Here is a 16603-nt window from a genome sequence, read left to right as displayed (position 1 = left end):
TAGTGCACAAAATTAGTACATTTCATAAAAGTAATACATATACATATACTGTCCAGCCTGGCAAAGTGAGTTTTTTTTTTTTTTTTTTTGAAAACCTGTATGGTTATGGTATCATTAAACTTTCTGCACACTAGTGACAGAGTGTGAAAGGCTTTGTCTCCTTCTTCATATCATAAGGAAACTTTATAAATGAGAGAGAGAGAGAGAGAGAGATTTACAAAGTGCTAAATGTCATCACTTTAAATTTCTATTAGAATTAGAAATTACCCTGAGCCTTCAAGTAGCAGTACACACCACCAAAGACGCTGACTGGACCATCTTTGGAGCTGTGGCACTACACTGTTTGGCTGTCTGTTTCACTACTTTGCACATATTTATGTGCTTTATAAAATTGGACTTATTTATTATTGTTTTTGAGCAGTGGCAGCAGTGAAAGCGAAAGTGAAAGTGAAAGTTTTTTCTGTATTCCAAGTGGCAGTCAAATATGATACAATCTATGAGAATCATAAAATAACAAACACAATTTTAAATAGGAAAATTCATATATAAAGCAAAACAAGTTTGACATAAGTTTCCAATTATGATACGTAACATCCCCATTCACGTTATCATCTATAACCTTAACACATTATCTCTAAGGTAACAGGCATGCATATCACAAGTGAACTTATACTTGCCTTCATGATGAACAGCGCGAAGTCTGTGGCTTTGCAAATGACAATGTACTGTATCTTGTGTATTTTACATGGTCTAAAAACACTGCACAAATTGCACAAATACAAATCGCCGACTCTGTAATTTGTGTCTGTCAACAGCAATGAAATAATTACCAAAGGAACGCAAAGCAATTAAATAATTAACAATTAACGCAAAGAAAACAACTAATTATGATATCGGATATGTGCATTAACACCGCCATTAATTCTTGAGGGAATTATGTTGTTGTTGTTTTTTAGCTAAAGGAAATGACGTAGAAGTATGGTTACTGCTGATTGGCCAAAGCAGTTGACAGGAGGACACTCCTTCCACCAATGAGAAACCTTTTGACACGCCCCCTACCTTTCGACACGCCCATTACTCCAAGCTGTAGTGATGGGATTTATGCAGGGGGGCAGGGTTTTCTATTATTTTGAAGGTACCCCCGGGCGCCGCCATTGGCTAGCGGACCCCCACCTGCTGTTAGCATCCCATTGACTCCCATTCATTTTGGCGTCACTTTGACAGCGAATAACTTCACATCTGAGGCGTTTAAAGACTCCATTTGTCCATTATTTATTTCTAAAGAAACACGAAAATGTATAAAAGGCTTCATTACCTTGTAGCTTCCGTTATGGCCCCGTAGAAGCAATTTTTGTAAAAATAGGCTAACGATTGCGTCATAACCACGCGACTCTCTGTCGCACAGTTGAGAATTACCGTATGGACAGGAGGAGAAGCTCGCGGGAAATCGCGGGGACGTGGAGGCTAAGTGACAAAATAATTAATCAGAATACATAGCAAACGTTCCTTTTGCTCCTAGCTCATGGACAGCTCCTACTCACACTCTCCGTGTCTGCTAGTTTCGGAAGGGAATGATTCAGATTTCGCTTGACACAGCTACTAGAAGACAGACGGGTTGCTCACGTCACATCTACGTCGTCAAGCTCAGTTTGAGTCTGCGCAGTACGCTTGACCCCCAGGAAGTAAGAGTTTCTAATTGGCTTCACTTTGTCGCCGTTGAATCCAATGGGGTCGCTGTGTCCATTTCTTTTACTGTCTATGGATTTATGGCTCTTTGAGGGGATCCGGATCTTGGCGATCCGTTCCTTTCAAAGAGCCGTTCAAAAGAACGGCTCTTTTGGCTCTTTTTAAATATTTAGTCAGTTTTAAGAAGCCAGCTTGGGGGCATCTCAGTTTATCCTGGAAATAATCACTAGGAGGAATGATGAGGTGAGATTTGTAGTCAAATAATTAAAACTCAGATATCACACACCAATATCTGAGTTTGAATTATTCTGAAATATTGATTATTACTTAATTTGTCATGTGTGGACTATATTCCATAGGGATGCACAACATCCCTCTGCTTAGACAGTGACATCACTATTTTGGATTTACCTTTAGTACAAAGTGTGTGTATGTGTAAAGCTACGTTGACTTATGTTATTCATGTCTACTCACAAATAAACATCAAAAACAAAACCGGCTGCAATGAATTTCTGTGCAAAACAGCTTTTACTACAAACACTTCCACACAAGAACATTGTTATCACACAAGAACATTTTGATATAGAAAACAAAAAAATATTTAAAGTTTTAAATATATACTGTAGATAAAATTAGAATAAATAAAATGGAAATGTCTACATACAGTCCACTATTAGGCTACTACTATTACTACTGTAAACTTTGCAAATAGGACATAGGCAGTAGCACCCCTGCGCTGGGTGCGCCCCTCCCCTATAACTGTTCTGGGGTGCGTTTCCCGAAAGCATCGTTGGCCAACTATGGTCGCAAGTTCCGTCGTTACCAATAGAGTTCAATGGACATTGCGATGAACCAGTTGCGACCATATTGGCCAACGATGCTTTCGGGAAACGCACCCCTGTCTCGCGGAGGAGCTCATTTGTGTGCATCTGTGTGAAACACGCATAGGAAAAAAAGAACGACAGAAAGAACGGCTCCCCTCCAGCCGCGACTCGGCTCCCATCGTTCATGTTTATGAGCCGTTCAAAAGAATCGGTTCGTTCGCGAACGTCACAACTCTACCAAGCTGCAGCCAGAGCCATAGAGAGAGAGAGTTGCGACAACGGAAGTTCAAAATGCTTAGTTGTCACGTGATTCGCGTAGACCTCAGATAGTTCCAGGAAGTGCTTCGGAATCAACTAGCATGCTTTAAAACACAAGTTTATTTGATTCAGATGTACTGATAATATACAATCTTATTCTTTAAACGTCTTACCTTTTAAAAGTGCATCACAAACGGTCTGTTCTACCGCGCTGTTGTTACTTCCGGGAACTATTGAGAGGCTCTACGAGCCGCCATTGCTGTAAAAAAAGCGTTCCATTGTTGTCAATGGAGTTGTCGCAACTCTCTCTCTATATGGCTCTGGCTGCAGCTACCCCTGTCTCGTCATGATTGGCGCGCTTTCGCTTCAGTTCGAGCGGGAGGTCTGATCGGTATGTATTGTGTGCGCTCCAAAGGAGTTTTATAAGTGAAAATAATCACTAATTAAGTTAAAATGGTTTCGTTAAAATGTAAACGAGTATGCACAAGTATGTGATCTTCCCTCTTAAAGCGGTTTTTCCTGCATAAGCGAAAGTTTAACCGAGTGAATGCAGTAGTTATCACGTTGTGTTGTATGTTATTGTGAAAGTTGGCCTGTGAGGCGTGTCTGCTGATATCTTTTCTCTGTTCGAATGTTTGACAGGAGAAGGCTGATTAAACATGCTCTAACGTTACATTGAATGCAACAAATAATTACTGCATTTTTCAACTCATGCAGGAATGGTTATGAATTGTTTTTGTGTGTTCAACCGAATTGGTTATATAACGTTAAAATGCTGGAATGTGGGTGATTTGAAGATGTATATCATATGAGCTTGGTTAGTGTTAGGCTTGGCGCGATAGTCGGTGTTACCGGTGTTACACGGTGTTCAGTCGCAACACCGGTTTCATCACTTGCCCACCGCAGCACCGCAAAAAAATTTTTTATTACGCAGTATCCATATTTTCTGTCACCAGTTGACTAGCGTTGTATGATCACGCTCAACCATTTAAGCGCGAGAAAACAAGAGACCGCGCTGTAAGTCCTGCCTATTACACACGCACACACACATACATACACACACACACACACACACGAAAAAGACGCGCGTCAGTATCGAGTTCTCTTTTCGGCCTTGAACAAGGATTGGTATACCGGTAGCCTAATAATCATGAATGCACTCTCTTGTGTGCATGAATGAATCTTAACACATCTCCGGCGAACTTTTAACGCAAAAGAAAAACTCTTCATAAATCGCAGTGAAATTCATGTGGCATTTCCTGTTGGAACGAGGTTGTTCGTTAAATTCACACAAGCTCTAAACGAATGCGCGCCCTATACCCTCGTTATTGTTCTCAACATGATCTCAAGCAGTGAAAAATAGAGGACACTGACAACGCGCTGAAAGCCAAGCAGGTAATATTTAATATGAAACAAAGTCTCAACTTTCAAATTTGGTCAGTCAAACAAATATAAAATACGCCTACCGTTTTTTGGCTCTTTAATGTGTTGTGAAGGATTGCCTCAGTTAAAGCCAAGTTCAAATCAACCCAAGTTAATCAATAACTCTTCTGACTGCTTTGTCGCACAAAAATGGTGGAATTTGATTGGTCAGATCGCATGTCAATCAAACTCAATACGAATGATGAATTGACGCCATGTAAAAAAAAAATTACATCACTCTATACCCCTCACCCCCACGATGAAACCGGTAATACCGGTGTTGTCACAAGTCGATTAACCGGTGGGAGAATATTATCACCGTCACATCTCTAGTTAGTGTCAATGTATATTTGGAGATATATATAAATATATATTGTATTATTTCGCTGACTGTTGATACACCGGATGTGATATTAATCACACATTAATCATAATTAACTATTTTCTTTATCATTTTTATTACTGTAAATGAGATGTGCATTGTGAGCTCGCTTCAGTCGATGAGAAAGCTGATTAAACATGCGCTACATTGAATGCAACAAATAACTACTGCATTTTTCAACTCATGCAAATGAAGAACCTCTGAACCACCAATTCGACTCCCGTTTTTATTCATCACACAACGCAGAGGGGTAGCCGAGTCGTAGTAACAGACACGCGAGCCCGAACCGGCTACACTTACATCCTTATAACTTGTTGATTGTAGCTATTCAACAGTGAAGTTATGGGCTTTGTTTGGGATTATTAAAAGTGGGTACTCCATGAGTTTATAAAATTATTATTATTATTATTATTATTAATTTTAAGATGCCAGTGATTTAATTATTCACTTGTAAATGTAGAGCAAACTACCAAGCAAGTCTCTGGTCATATGTCTCGTCTGATCTTATACAAGACCTGAGTAGACAAGATGGCGTCCGCTCCAGAGCAGCTTCAGGAAGCAAAGAGGCTGAAAAGAGTTACGGCTGATGAACTGAAGAGGGAAGACACCAGTGACGCTGTAGATGAGCTGAAGAAGTGTCGTGGATCAGATGAAGCTGTGAAGAGGAATCAAGCTGAACAGAGGAATGGTAATGAAGTAGTGATGCACCGATGTGAAAATTGTGGCCGATACCGATAACCAATATTAATATTGCTGTTATGGCCGATACCGATATTTACCGATGTCGATATCTCTGTATAGACAAACACATTTTTATAATAATCAAATAAAGAGCTAATTTCCAAAACACTTTTTTTTTTTTTTTACTTTAGAAATGACTGATATTGGACGAAAATGCAAAATATGTCATCAGATTTTCAGAAGAAAAAATAAATATTTATATAAAAATACATTTTTATAAAGGATACAAGTGTGTCCTGAATTCACACTATGAATAAGGATGAAAATGCAGTGAACGGGAACGGGTCGACGACACGCATTATATTGCATTGCATATAATGTGTGCTGGTCAACTTGTCTAAAATGAAGAAACCCATAGAAAACAGTAAAAAAAAAAAAAAACATAGGAGCATTGTGTACAATTACGATAGGCTACTTAATTTATTATTCCAATATCCAAATATGATACTAAATCCCACAGGGAAAAGGGCTTTTATTTGTGCCGTGCTGTCTTTGCATTTGAACATTTCACATTTTAAACAGGGCATTAGCTGAATAAAGGTTAGCCAATACAAACATATTTATAGAAAACAGTTGACAATGAATAGACAGGAGTCCAATAATAGCATAACGAATCACTTATTCTAAAAATAATATCAAGTATAAGTTAGACGAATCCGACATATAATGAGGGCTGTGTTAACAGTAAAATGTCCGTCATATAACGAATTTTAAAAACACGGATGGATGATAATAAAATGCTTTCTGACGTTTTGACAGAAAAAAAAAACAAGCAAGAGCAAAACTTAATTTATTTTACAATTATCTTCTCTCTCTCTGTGTGCGCGCGTCCGTGTTTGTGAGAGAGAGCTCGCGCAGCACTGATACAACGGTAGGCTACTTTTTAATCTGTAACAAACGCGCTAGTTTTCATACAAAATAAATATGTAACATAATTAGGTACTTTAGTTATTATTAACACAATAACGTAACACATGCAGGCTACGTTTCTCAACACTGAGAATGAATAAATAAACGCTGTTTCTCCAGACTCGCGCTTATCGGTAATCCACACATCACAAGTGCTGTCACTTTTGAGAAAAATCTAATTCGAACGGGTATCAAATATCAAGCAATGTATTCGAATGTTACGGACGGGACAGTTCTCCGTTACGGACGTGAGCGCTCTGAAAGCGGCACTTAAAAACTGCTTTCAAACTTTCACAGAGACCTCAAACAGACTTTAAATTTAATTTCGTTTTGTATTGATTGTATCTTAATTTTAATCAATGTTTCATCAACCACTTGCCTGGATTTAATAAAAAAAGAAGTAAATATAGTAGAAAATATTTAATCACGACATGGAGGCGCCAGCACATGAACCTGGAGCTCGTCTCATAAATGAACCGAAACTCAGCGTATAAGGTAGCCTACTTGCCTCACAGACCTGAGACATATAGAAATATTTACTTTTAAACAAAACAATCTGTCTGTTCACATCGGCCCTATTTTGACATCGGAACGATACCGATGTGCAAAAATATGACCGTATCAGCCGATATTATATCGGCGGCCGATATATCGTGCACCACTATAATGAAGTAAATGTCATTAATGTTAAAGCTGTAATGTAAGAAAGTGTGTAAATCTCAGTTTCTATCCCAGTGCAGACAATCAGCTCTCCTCACAATGCAGTCAATGTTAATCTGAAAGCTGAAGCAGGTGCAAATGCATTTTCGCCAGTAATCATTGGAAACAACGTCGGTGGCTCAATGACCTTCAACCCAGCTATTGGTAAGATTATAGCACTAATGCTGTTAACATGTCACTATGAAATTGCAAATAGTTTGTAAGCTTTGAATAAATATGCTTTGTAGGGGTGTAAAGAGACCCTCATGTCACGATTCGACACATATCACGATACTGAACTCACGATACCATATTATTGCGATTCTCCAAGACATATGATAAAAGGTTAACAAAAAATGTACTGTTGATTAAAATGCTAAATTTGGTTTTACATTGTGTATGTAAATGAACAGGCTTGGACTTGGTGCTGGAAACCCAAAGCACGGACCATAGAGACACCAGAATAACAATATTCATGATTCTGAAGCTGAAAATACAGAATTATTTTAGACAAATATACTTGCACTCTGTCACTCGCAAGATTTGGCATTATCAGGACCCACAAATATCCCCCATTGCATTATTATACATTATATTAAACATTATATAAGTAGTTTAATTTTACTGACACTAAAACAGTCATTCTTATTGTGGGTGAACTGTCCACAATACACATTGTCACTATCCACGATACATATTGTTACATTTTTGTATTGCGATATATTGTGACACGATATATTGTTACACCCCTAATGCTTTGTTACCACTTTAATAGCTAAATGATTTGTGTATAATGGATGTGCATTTTTTTCTGGCGTTGTTTTCTGATGCTTGCTGCCATCCTCAAAGGGCAACACAATCCAGCAGAGGGAAAGATCTCTGAAAAACAAGGTACAAAAACAACAGCCACATTTTTATTCTGGTTATAAATTTGACTTGAATGTTCTTTCTTCTACGGGCTGTAGTTTGATGTGTGTTTTCCTGACTTCAGTTCAGCGGTCTGAGCCGGACGACGTGGAGGATCAGCCCATCCAGTCCGACTGGAAGAGACCACACAGCATTACTAGAAGCAGCCAAGAGTTTAAGAACAGAATTCTCAGTGAAAACAGAAAAAATGCAAGTATCTGTTTCAGTACTTTTGTGAAAACAGTGCATTCAGGGATTGCTAGTCCAGCTTTCGTAGGGCCGCCGTCCTGCAGAGTTTAAGTCCATCAGCAGCTGAAGCAGCAAGAGTTCAGGATTAATGAGGATTTCAGGCAGGAACTGTCACAATAGCAGTGAATAAAGTCCACAGAAGAGGGTCAGATGAAGATTAATTCAAAATAAAAGTATTGAATCAAACAAACTCATCATCCACAGGTAATCTAACAGTGTGTTCTAGTACAAACTCCAAACACAAATTATATAACCAACAACTAGAGAAATGAGGAGCTTATATATACAGATAATGAACTAAAACGACTAGCATGTGCGATGATTAAATGAGTTACCATAGCAACAATTGAAAGAGAGAAACATGAACAAAGAACACAGGAAATGATGAAATTCATGATAGTGAAATGAACAAAGACTGAATGTCTCTGAGAGGATCTGAACGCTGATGGACTGTGGCCCTCCAGATGCTGGACACATTGGGTCTCATTCATGAAACATTCGTAAACAAACGAGTAAATATGTGAGTGATTTGCGCGTAAAGAGACCTTCCCGAAAACTCTTCTCCTGATTCACAAATACTTCGTAAACGTCAGATGTGATAGTGAAATGTGTGTGTGTTAATGAATTCCAATCCGTCGTAAATGGGACGCGCGTGCACGCTCATTCTCAATGACCATAAATCCCGCCCATTAAATCCGACTGACAACTATATATGGGCATCATGTTATGACACCAAAGTCTGCGCGGTCTCTGAAAATACGGCTTTTGCGCAGCAGCGCTCTATCTGCCAAATCTAGCAAAAGCGCTATATCAGCTATCGTAAATGTTTCTTGTTATGCCTGATTTTGGCCATTTTATAGGAAACAATTTCCGTAACAATTAAGGGGCTATTAGTTTGCCCAGCCCTATTGAAAGCAATTAATTATTTGATTAAAGTGTTCTGTTTGCAGATGCTATTACTGGCTCTCATAATAAAATAAAAATAAAAACCGTATGTAATTACTATATATAATATTTTTTTCAAAAAGCTGTGTAAATGTATACCCGATTAAGGTGAATTAAAATGCAGCCTTATTAATGATCAAAACGTTCGGATGTTATACGCACTATTTACGTGTGGCTGGGAGCAGGTCTAGATTTCTTTCGTACCAACTAACATTTGGAAAATACCAACATTAAGGCCCCATTTACACTGCATGGTTCAAGTGACCCAATTCCGAATTTTTTTTTAGTTTTTTTTATTTTATTTTTTTTCCTCATGTGGCACAGATCGGATATGACCGGTGAACGTGTAGCAGGGTTCCCGCGGGGTCTTAAAAAGTCTTAAACTCTGAACTTTAAATTTAAGGCCTTAAAACGTCTTAAAAACAGCCAGATTTTCATCCGCGGTCTTCAATTTCATTTAGTCAGGTCTTAAAAAAGATTTTACCCTCGTTCATTTCCAGAAACGCTGGCCGCAGAAAGTTATTACTAAGTAGCAAAAAAGTATCGAAGTCGCTCGCCAAGAGGCAGTTCACATATCGTGTCTTTTTCGCGCTCAAGTTCATTCAAATGTAGGCGCACGGTAAGCGCGCTTATAATTGAAGCGACGCGCTCGTTTTTTTTCCAGGCGCAGCAACATGAAAAAAGACATGAAGGATGCGGGTGCACCCCAAACACTACGGGTGTTTTTCTCTTCTCCGTAAATAAATCTTGTAACAGAGCTACAGCAAGCGTTTTTCGGCAGTGGAAATCAATTAGCCACTAAAACTTTTTTGTCATTGTGGAGAGCGCAGGGCATGGTTGCATAGCAACGACAGACGCCACGGGAAAATCGGACCTAATTTGACTATTAATAATAAAAGATAAGCTAAAGTGTATTGTAAATGTCACTAAATCATTTTTTATAAAAAGAATGAGTCAAAAAAGATAAATTAAAGTCTGAAATATGTGAGGTTTATCTTTTTTGTCAACTTTATTTGAACTTGTACATGTTAGTATATAACATGTTGCAAGACACTTTTAAAATCTGGCTATCATTTTTAATCGTATTATTTTAATGTTTATGTTAGTGTGTATTAATGCTAATTTTATTTGTTATTTGATGTTTTTCGACATAAAACTTGGTGAATTGATTTCATTGTGTATAGGGCTGGGTACCGAGTTCGATACTTTTTAGGTACCGACCGAATTGCCTCGATACTATCGAGTATCGAAAAATGACTTGTTGTTCGGTACCAGATTTCGATACCTAAGGGGTTAACTCGTCAACGTCAGTGCTCAAACAAATACATGCCAGATACAGGCTCGATGCCAACAGCGCGCGATGCAGTAAATTTGCGGTAAAAAAAAATTGCTGCAAAGACCGGTACATGACAGATGAAGACCTTGACAGTGCACGGAGTAAACATAAGAGCAGAAAGTTGTTCCGTCTTCGACTGGTAAATGAAGAGATACCTTGTCGATCACTCTGACAGTGTTTATATTACAATAATGACCTACTGAATGTACACTGCCGTTCAAAAAATTGTTGGTTAGTCAGAATTGTTTTTCAGTAAGGATGCATTAAAGTGATCAGAAATGACCCTAAAACGTGTAATGTTACAAAGGATTTCTGTTTCAAATAAATGCTGTTCTTTTGAATTTTTTATTCATCAAAGAATCATGAAAAAATGTATCATAGTTTCCAAAATATTAAGCAGCAAACTGTTTTCATATTTCTGAAGGATCATGTGACACTGAAGTAATGGTTTTGAAAATTTAGCTTTGACATCACATGAATAAATTACATTTTGAAATATATTCAAATAAGATTTTAAATTGTAATACTATTTCACAATGTTACAAGTTTTACTGTATTTTTGATCAAACAAATTCAGCTTTGGTGAGGATGAACTCAAAAAAAAAAAAAAAATCCTTTGTGCACTGGCTAAGGAGCATGAATAAAACCAAAGTTTTTCTGAGGTAATGTATTATGTAATCTTGTGTAAAATGGATTTCATAAAATGGGTATCGAAAAAAGTATCGTTCAGGAACCGGTATCGAAATCAAGGTATCGGTATCGGTATTGGTATCGAAATTTTTGGAACGATACCCAGCCCTAATTGTGTAGTATTAGTACTTTTTGAACAGGATTCTGTGATAACAGTGATAATTTTTGGCACTATAATAATTAAATGAAATGTTCATGCCATTTTATCTCTAGTTATGATCAACTATGATCAACTAAAATCAACTAATTATGTGTTTTTTACAGTAGGCCTATAATATGCAAAGGACAATTTTTTATAAAAAAAATTTATATCTGATTCTGTTCTTTTCTCTGACACGTGTTGTTGGGTCTGGAAGGTTACTAATGTGATTGCTTTATCTGTAAATTAAGTTAATGCTTTTTCAATTACTGAATTCATTGAAATACAATTAATTCTTTGATTTGAATATTTTTTGGCAATGCGTCGTGTAGGTCTTAAATTTCAATCTTTATGGTCTTAAAAATGTCTTAAAAATGTCTTAAATTTGACTAACTAATACCTGCAGGAACCCTGGTGTAAGCAGGAAAAAAAACGCATGGATTCCGATTTTCTCAGATCGGATTCAGGCCTCACTCATATGTGGTAATAAATCGGATATGAATCGGATACGTGCGTTTGCGTGTGCCATGTAAGCAGACAAATCGGATATTCCCCAGTAAATGCGAGTCGTACGTCATTAAAAAATGTGACGTCAACTCAGGTGGACACCACCAACTGAGATCACATGACTTATTATTCGCGCCGCAGGACCTCCAGACATGCGTAAACGCGTCTTTGCATTGACTTAACATTGAAATCACTCGCACCAGACGCTCTATTCGCGTTTGGTGTGAACGCACCTGAAAGGGATAGTTCACTTTGAAATTAAATTTTGATATGTTTTAGCTTACCTCAAGGGCATCCAAGATGTAGGTGTCTTTTTTTCCGCAGTAGTTTAAATTTTGATATTTTTAGGTCAAACCGTTCTTGTCTGACAGTCATATAATGCAGGTCTGAGGTCACTGTCTCAAAGAGCATGCACAGAGTCCAAATTAAACAATTCCCCATCGTAAGTACACATTGATGGCCTAAGACACGAAACGAGCGGTTTGTGTGAGAAAACGAACAGTATTTATATCGTTTTTACCTTTTGTACACAGCGACGTCCAAGTGATCTGGTGCAGACTGGTGCATAGATATATACACTAGATGTCGCCTTGGCTACGGCAGTTCATTGGAACAAATGTCTTTAATGCGACATCTAGTGTATATATACCTATGCACCAGTCTGCGTACACGTCACACAGCAGGAAGCGCCCTCAGATCACTTTGAAGTGGCTGTGTTATAAGAGGTAAAAACGATATAAATACTGTTCGTTTTTTTCACACAAACCGCTCGTTTCGTGTCTCAGGCCATCAATGTGTACTTACGATGGGGAATTGTTTAATTTGGACTCTGTGCATGCTCTTTGAGACAGTGACCTCAGACCTGCATTATATGACTGTCAGACAAGAACGGTTTGACCTAAAAATATCAAAATTGAAACTACTGTGGAAACAAAGACACCTACATCTTGGATGCCCTTGAGGTAAGCTAAAACATACCAAAATTTAATTTCAAAGTGAACTATCCCTTGAAGGCTACACACAGTGGAGTAATGCGGAGGTTTTCTCCGCCGTACGAGACCAATGTTTTGCTGACTTATATATTGTGGTAGGCTATATTAAATATTGTGGAAAGCAAAACACTGGATAATTTTATTTGCATCTGCATCCATTTTTTTTTTTAATCCGTTTTACTTCCTTTTCCGGGTCAGAACCCTCTACATTTGGTAGTTTCGGCAGTGTATAGTGTAAATGCAAAAATCGGATACGGGTCACTTTTAAAAGATGATGTAAGCGGGTCGTCAAAAAAATCGGATATAGTCAGCAAATCGGATTTGGGCATCAAGACCTGCAGTGTAAATGCAGCCAAAAATTAATCCGAAAATTTACACCAGAACCACTTTACACACGATTTACACAATTTCGTTCTGATTGTGTTTCATGATATCACTTAATAGCCATCACTAATTTAAAATTTTTAAATTTACTCTATTTATTATAGCCATTGCTTTATTTAATATTATTTTTCTCTCATGATATCTACAAACAAGACAGGAAAACTTAATCACTTTTTATCATTTATTTTATATTATTATGAATTTTATATTGTTAAATAATCTATCGTATTATTCACACATTGCATTTATAATCACTCCTTATTTAGTTTGTTCAAGTGACTCTATTAATGTTATAATTCTGCTAATACTGATGTTTTCTCACAGGTTTATATACCAAAGGACAAGCCTCAGAGGAAAGGTTTAGCTCAGAGGAAACGTTTAGCTCTGCTGATCACCAACATAGAGTTCAAGAACCCAAAGGACTACAGGGATGGAGCAGTGAAAGACGAGGAGAACATGAAGTGGCTGCTGGAAGATTTGGGTTACAGTGTTGAGAAATACAGAGATCTAACTGGGAAGGTGCGTATAGAGCTAGTGGACTTCTGATGTGGATATAGAGATGTGAACATATATTTTACAATGCATTATATACTCTGCATTTCTGTAAAAAAAAAAACGTTTTATTGACAGCAAATATCTGCTAGAGTCGAGGACTTCGCTGCACGTCCTGAACATGAAGACTCGGACAGCACCTTTGTGGTTCTGATGTCTCATGGGATGAGAATCCAAAATAAAGATGCCATTTTAGGTGTCGACTATGATGAGGAGGAAAACCCCAATGATTTCTTCTTTGTTGACGACATCTTCTCCAATCTGAGCTCAGAGAAATGTCCTGCTCTGAGGGATAAACCAAAGGCTATTCTGATTCAAGCCTGCAGAGGAGGTACAACATTACTGATGAAACTCAACTCCTCTTCTCATATTTCTGTTTCTCTTTGTACTCTGTATTTATCTTTTTCCTGTATTTACTGTAATATTATCATCCATATCATTAACCGTTTCTCTGTCCAGATCATCCAGGAGGTGTGGAGATACAATCAGACTCCATTGTGCACAAAGAGAAAGACTTCGTCTGTTTCAAGTCCTGCCTCCCTGGTACGTGCTCAGAAAACACTGATTTCTGATGCAAGATTGATTTAGATCACACTACACACTGCTCATTTTCTTCATATTCAGAAATAAAGCAATTGTTTTGTTGTTTTTTTTAAATGTTACTTTAATGTTGATTCACGCTTGAAGCAGTCTGTTGATGTTGGCCAGTGTTTCCTCAATAATGAGCAAAGTTTGGGTTGCTTTGTGAAGTTCTTCAACCTACCAATGGTTTTTCTCCACAGGTATCGCTGCATACAGGCATCCTGTCGAAGGAAGTTATTTTATCTGTTACATCGTGGATGTGTTCAGTAAACAGGCTCGTACTGATGACATTATGGAGTTGTTCAGGAAGGTAAATGTTGAAAATCCCATTTAAAATTGGTTTGATTTATTTCATCCCAAAAGCAAAATAATCTCTCCCAGTGATTTGCTCAGGTAAAATAAATACAGGAGTTTGCTTCTTGTCACATTCACATGTGATCTTTTTTAATTATAGGTCACCTTACGCATGGAGAAAGATCCACGATTCACGGTTCTGGACAAACTAATGCCGTGTATTGACAGGACGTCCCTTCCCAAGAAACTCTACCTGTTCCCTGGACTCTGAGGATGTGCAGTGTAACATCAGTTTAAGGCAAGACACCACAGGCTGATAGAACACAAAGAGGCATTATCTAAATAAATATGCACAAATTTGAATACATTTTCAGACCAGAAATCTCAACATTGGATGAAGTCTGGTTCGAAACTTATTTTGAGAAATGATTGTGAGATTTTATTGTAACTGAAATCTGGATATAGTTTAATAAAAAAATGCTGTTTATGTAATGATTGCAATATTTGATGTTGTCTTTTATTTTGTCTCCCTGAACTTTTAGTTCTACTGTGTTAATAAACATCTGTAAATGGAACCGGAGTCTCGCATCCAATCAATGGGCGGCATAGTAGAACACGGTGAAGACTCCGAGCGGACGAAGACGGACTAGTTGCAGGCCACATGCGGTAAAGGAGAGGCCACCTTGTGAACTGTTCGTGTGAATCCAAGGGGCAAGCGGACAAGGCTACACAAGCAAGCATGTCGAGGAGTGTCTTGAAAGTAGCGCAAGTACTGCCATTATAGCACACGGACATTTCATTTGTGTTTTTTCCTTAAAGCAGCCGTGGACATTCTTTTTCCTGCAATTGATTATATAGTGAGAATCAAAGAAACTAAGTAGATCAGTAAATTAACCATTCTCCCAAAGTATTGTTCATACAAGTGAGTTTTCATATTTAGACTGTGCCAAGAGTTTTTTACACTTTGTTAATTGCCTTTTTTTTTATTACTCATTTACTGAAGTGTGTTATGATACTGTACTGTACAAGACACCTGAAATCTACAAAAGAAATTTATAAAGTTGACTTTATCGCGTTAAAGAGGCATTATATGCAAAAATGCATTCCAGATATAAACAGGCACTAAATTGCATGCAATGATCACTTGTATTCTTTTTACTCTCATTTAATAAGATTTTTGTTATATACACTTTTCTATTTTAATACTGTACTGTATTTTAAAAACTATTTTAATAATTAAAAAATATTTTAATTTCTTCTATGTAAAGCACTTTGAATTGCCATTGTTTATGAAATGTGCCTTGCCTACTATTTACCAATTAACTGCTAAGGATTCTCCATCCAAACTTGCACTACTTCTTCAATCTTCTTTTCATCCGATAGCTGCTGCTGCTTATATAACTTTGATAAAAGTGCAAATTAATCAATAAAGCTTTTCTAATTTGTTACCATGCCTTTGTCTCTTGCCTCCAGCATCTGTGTTTGTAGAAGATTTCACATATGGGAAGCGTCCGACTCATATTAAATATATCAGACTGAATCTGATATCGCTGAATAAACGGGAAACTAACAAAACTCTCCTGTTGCTCTAAAGCTTTTGTGTAGCGCTCTCAATAACCTCAGTGCTGACCAAATGTGTTTATAAAACAAAAATATATGAACAAATATTAACAGTATGTCAAATATCAAAATACCAACTAAGAATTTATAATTTCATTATAAGATAAGTGTTTAATGCATTATTTCCCCAATAGAACAAAACCATACGTATAGTAGACGATGAAATTGTGGAGACGGTTGAAGTCCTGAAAAAGAATCTCAGCGACTATGATGATAATATTACACATAAAGACGGCTTCTGGGGACACTTGCCATTGCAAACACTAAAAACAATCGCTATCGACTGTAAAATGTATTTCATAAGGTGAGCATTTCTTTGTTTCACTGGCTGTCTGTCAGATCTTGATTCCTGACTACAAAGTATTAATTTACACACACAAACACACATACCACATCTTGCTGATGGTAGCCAATAATAAAGGTTGTTATATTGAGTTTCTCAAAGACAGATGCAGGCATGTCATATTTTTACAAGGTAGCCTACAA

General features: G+C 37.4%; 1 protein-coding gene across 4 annotated transcripts; it reads left to right on the top strand.

Moving 5' to 3' along the window:
- The first annotated feature begins 2761 nt into the window (after window positions 1-2761).
- LOC311077623 (caspase b-like) lies at window positions 2762-16062 on the top strand. Of its 4 annotated transcripts, none has more exons than XM_084106197.1 (11): window positions 2762-3159; window positions 5086-5260; window positions 6958-7086; window positions 7771-7812; window positions 7913-8037; window positions 13394-13588; window positions 13700-13952; window positions 14081-14164; window positions 14404-14513; window positions 14658-14795; window positions 15040-16062. In XM_084106197.1, exons 2-10 carry the CDS (start codon window positions 5101-5103, stop codon window positions 14766-14768), a joined length of 1209 nt encoding a protein of 402 aa, XP_083962323.1. In that variant the 5' UTR covers window positions 2762-3159; window positions 5086-5100; the 3' UTR covers window positions 14769-14795; window positions 15040-16062. The 4 variants fall into 4 exon arrangements, with proteins under 4 accessions (XP_083962323.1, XP_083962324.1, XP_083962326.1 ...); XM_084106198.1 differs by having other exon boundaries at window positions 5033-5260; XM_084106200.1 differs by lacking the exon at window positions 2762-3159 and adding an exon at window positions 3200-4163.
- The last annotated feature ends 541 nt before the right edge of the window (window positions 16063-16603 follow it).

Source organism: Abramis brama (genome assembly GCF_963993115.1).
Source record: "Abramis brama genome assembly, chromosome: 2".
NCBI classification, from domain to species: Eukaryota; Metazoa; Chordata; class Actinopteri; order Cypriniformes; family Leuciscidae; genus Abramis; species Abramis brama.
This window is presented reverse-complemented; position numbering and strand designations above follow the sequence as displayed.